We start from the raw sequence: 4067 nt of genomic DNA, 5'->3' as shown, positions 1-4067 counted from the left end.
CAAACAAAGAAACGAAACAACATAAGTATAAAAGATTTACCCCGAGAGCCATGCGTTTTATGTGCTGCTGCGCTGAACGTGCTTTGGAGCCGTAAGCGGATAGAATCCGAACATCAACCTCCGGTTCCCTTGGGCGACTGAGGGTTGATGGGAGAGACGGAAATGTGCGGAAGAATTGTTTTTCCTTCTTCATTTAAACAAAGAATTCCTGTAAAGTATTTATAATTCTAGGTAATTTAAAATGGAATTACATTACGCGAACGGAATTTTGAGACAAACTGAAAATGGACAACTAGGAACACAAAGGAAACGCGTAGTACACGAAACGCCCCAGACATTGAATCAAAAGCAATAGAAAAACGACGCGCAAACCCCAGAATGAATCCGTTCCGAGTGGGAAATCTGTCATCTGGCGCCCAAGACAATGGGCTATGCATGAATAAAGGAAGCGTAAAACAACCCTAAACGCAATAGATGAGCGCATAGCAAGTGTGAAAACTCGTACTCATTACACGCATACACACCCCATAGAACGGACGTTTAGATACATTATATTATTATACATATATACATATATATATATATTTGAAATGGTACATTTTCCAAAGTTTAGATATGTTTGATCTATGTAAAGCATTATTAAAGACAAAAACCGAAATAAAAACAAACCGAAAAATCCAAATGATCCAATGCAGTGACGGTTTTTAGTGTGATTTTTTATTTGGGTACGTTTTTGGGGAGATGCGTAGGAATACATCATTTATTTATACTAAAATATGTTATCATACACTAGCACCTGTTTGTGAGCTGTGTTGCATGAAAAATTTCTTAAGAACTTTGCAGAGAAATTCATCAGTTAGCGGATGATCGAAGCGAAGCGATATCGTTATGGCACTGTTTAGATTCTTCGCTATTTCCCAATCACATGCTACAACTCGTCGTGATCGCTGTAGCCGGTCGATTCATTTGGGTATAGTTCGTTGCTTTCGTCTTCCACTGCTTGAGAGTCCTTGAAAAAGACAATAGAAGCAGAATTAAACTGGTTTCTTACTGAACAATCGTCTAGTAACCGGTAGATAATACCTGCCCGGATTCACTGATCTTCTCTTCGTCTGCTTCACCGAACATTGTAGTATCTCGTTCCTCCAGCCCAGATCCATCGTCCATTAGGTATTCATCGCTATCGGATCCAGAACCGTCTTCCACAAATTGATCAAACTCTTGCTTTATAAAGCTCACCAGCTTCTCCTCGTAAAGCATCCGATCGTTGTACTCGATCGCTTCCTGGAAATCGAAACGACGCGCTTGGTTTTGGTGGTTTTCTTTTTCGAAACCTTTCCGACAACAAAAAACCTACCCGTCGAGGTTTAAAGAAGATCGCCGTCACGTTGCCCGTTGCCTCTGCTTCTATTAGTTTTAGCGCTTCCGGCATTTCGAGATCGTCCGCGTGGAAGAGCAGATAGCTCATCCCCGCTCGGTAGGATTCTTCGTACTTCTGGATATGGTAATAAGCGCTCTGCAGGTGTCGATAGTGCCGCGGGAACAAACTTTCGTAGTACTTCCCTCGCACCATGCCCATGTTTGTGGTGCAGTTCCGTTTGCAGTACAACGCGTTCGTAAAATGATCTACATCCGGGACATAAAAAAATAGCGCACAGTTAATGGTTGAGCGTCCCGAGCGTGGAACAACGGGCTCTAAAACCTACTTCCGATCGCGGTAATGAAGTCGGGCAGGAACCCGTGATCGAATTCTCCCTCGCAGAACGCCCGACATTGGTTTTCGTCGAAGATGAACTGCATCACCGAGCGCTCGAGCTGCTCGATCGCGAGTTCCCATTTCTTTTCCTGCTCGTCGACGATCCCACCGATGAGCAGATTCACAAATTTCTGCAACATCCGGGAAGAGACATTATTGCGCATGGTAAAATCTTACCGGCAAAGGACAGTTACCTTTTCCTCTAAATCGTGAATCTCGTCCCGATCGATACCGGGCAAGTCGATGGCTTGTTCGAAGTTTTTCTTCATCATCGCATCCTCGGGGAACCTCACCAAGTAGGTGTACGAGGCCGACGCCGCCAGAGTGACCCGGTTTGACTGGCGGAATGGTGGAAATGATCGCGTTAAAAAGTCATCAAATGGAGAAACCGTTACGGGGTTTACCTTCACGTAGCATGCGTACAGATACGGGTAAGTCTTCAGCTCCTGGAAGATGTCCATGTAGTGGCCATCGAAGTCCTCGCTGAAGGGCAGGTACCGGTAGATCGCGTACTTGCGTGCGCATTTCGACAAACAGAGCGTCCGCCGCAAGATCAGCTCGTAGTGCTGCAAGTTGTCCACGTTGGTACCGTGCAGGAAGTCACCCCGGTGTTTCACGTCCCGGGCTGCGTACTCGCACTCGATCCGACAGTTTGCCACCGACTCGTAATACGTCCGGTAGCCCTCAAGCGCTCGCTCCAGAAAGTACACGCAGTCCTCCCATTCGTTCGAAAGGTACGCCTGTACACCCTGCTCATATTGCTCGAGAAAACTGCTGCCATCTTCCGGTGGATCTGTGTCGTTAGACTGACCAGCCTGCTCGTCAAAGGAATCGGAAACGTCCGTCGTCCCGTCGATCGTTTGGGCCTCGATCGCAGACGCAAGCAAACACCAGCACACTGCCAGCAAGGCGTGAAGCTTCCAATTTAGACGCTTGCGCATAGCCATCATCGTTTTCCCAGTGGTTCCACGTCGATCGCGACGATCGAGCTACGGGAAACAGAACAGGTTACTGCAATGTGCTGTTCCAGCACAATAACCACTTCGTCGGTACTCACCGGATGAAACGGAGGATGTCAACTTCTGGTTGCTTGGTTTCCACACAACCCTTCGCCCTATCACGCCGGAAGCATCAAAAGTCACCCCACAATTCCCTTACGATCGTACACCGGAGTCACTTGATCTCGAATGCTGTCGTATCGTTCTTGGTCTAGGGTCGTCTGGAGAAGAAGAGAGCGAGAGATCGCAACATAATGCTCCGATTTCGATGTTAAGCGTACAACAGCACGGCGGCACACCAACACATACGCGTCCTCTGGCGATCGCCGTCTGCACGATCGATAAGAGAGCCATGGCGTGCGGAAGAAAACATGCACGCACTAGCACATCGAAGGGAAACGGCTGTAGGGAAACTTGACTCATGGGGGAGAAACATGATTCTTTCGTCCGCCCTAGCACGCTTCTATCGTCTAACGACATCTTCGAAGCTCGCGAGTCAAGTGGTTATGCACGCGTTTTATCCAAAACCGGACGGTTCTAGTCTGAACAAGGCTGTTCAGTGGAGAGATGAAATGAAAAGAAACGCACTTTTGACTTTACGAGGGTTTAGGGTCGCTTCCCGAGGGTTGCTGTTTGTTTGTTGTAACATTAACTTCTAGCGATCTAAGGAGGCGGTGTAGCCTGATTTTTACGAAGCATATTCCACTCGAACCCACCCGTCAACGATTGCATAAAAAGAACCACTGTAATATCAGCCGGAATTTCCGTCATCGCGATCCTGGCTTGAGGGCTGCAAGAGCCTGATAGCTTTTCAGCAAAAGCAAGTTGAAAAACACACGTTTCATCATGTAGAAAACGCGCGGGTACGTGAAAGGATCTAGTGAAGGGATTGTCCCGCAAAGGGAGCGTAATATTCGATAGGAAACACTTGCTGAGCAAAAGTGCACCAAAATGAGGGTGTTGCTGTGTGCACGATCTATCGCACCAATCCCACCGTTTTCCACCGTGATGCATTTTTCTCAGATAAAATTCGCAAAACAGCACCTCACCGTCGTTCGCCACATAAACGCGTGACGTCACGTTATCGCGCAATGTTTTCATAACATTTCGTCTCGCGAATGAGCGCATGGTTTGGTCATATTTTTTATGTACAGGGGAATATGGAAAGCTTTCATATTTTTAGAAGTGAGTGGGGTGTTTGGCTGGAAAAAGCAACCACCCCCTTGCATACAGATTCTCGACACAAAAGATGGTACGAAACGTCGCCGATAGTTCGTGGTTTGGCAAAAATATCACACGTGCGTAGGGAAACA

At 47.0% G+C, this 4067-nt stretch overlaps 1 protein-coding gene across 1 annotated transcript; it reads right to left on the bottom strand.

Moving 5' to 3' along the window:
* Positions 1-799: 799 nt before the first annotated feature.
* Positions 800-2703, bottom strand: LOC128721936 (cartilage-associated protein-like). The gene is made up of 6 exons (XM_053815740.1): positions 2161-2703; positions 1951-2094; positions 1707-1887; positions 1358-1626; positions 1084-1284; positions 800-1009 (listed from the first exon to the last, which is right to left on the bottom strand). The coding sequence occupies exons 1-6, from the start codon at positions 2701-2703 to the stop codon at positions 929-931; spliced, it is 1419 nt and encodes a 472-aa protein (XP_053671715.1). The 3' UTR covers positions 800-928.
* Between the last annotated feature and the right edge of the window lie 1364 nt (positions 2704-4067).

The sequence above is a fragment of the Anopheles nili genome, chromosome 2 (genome assembly GCF_943737925.1).
Source record: "Anopheles nili chromosome 2, idAnoNiliSN_F5_01, whole genome shotgun sequence".
In the NCBI taxonomy this organism is placed as follows: domain Eukaryota; kingdom Metazoa; phylum Arthropoda; class Insecta; order Diptera; family Culicidae; genus Anopheles; species Anopheles nili.
The sequence above is the reverse complement of the archived record's forward strand: the minus strand, read 5'-3'. Positions and strand labels throughout refer to the sequence as shown.

Bases quoted from the DNA above. Each gene is read 5' to 3' on its own strand.
- LOC128721936 (XM_053815740.1), bottom strand. From the start codon at position 2,703: ATGGCTATGCGCAAGCGTCTAAATTGGAAGCTTCACGCCTTGCTGGCA. The intron at 1,888-1,950 runs GTAACTGTCCTT...CGGATGTTGCAG, and splicing joins TTCACGATTTAGAGGAAAAG to AAATTTGTGAATCTGCTCAT. The intron at 1,627-1,706 runs GTAGGTTTTAGA...TCCCGGATGTAG, and splicing joins CTTCATTACCGCGATCGGAA to ATCATTTTACGAACGCGTTG.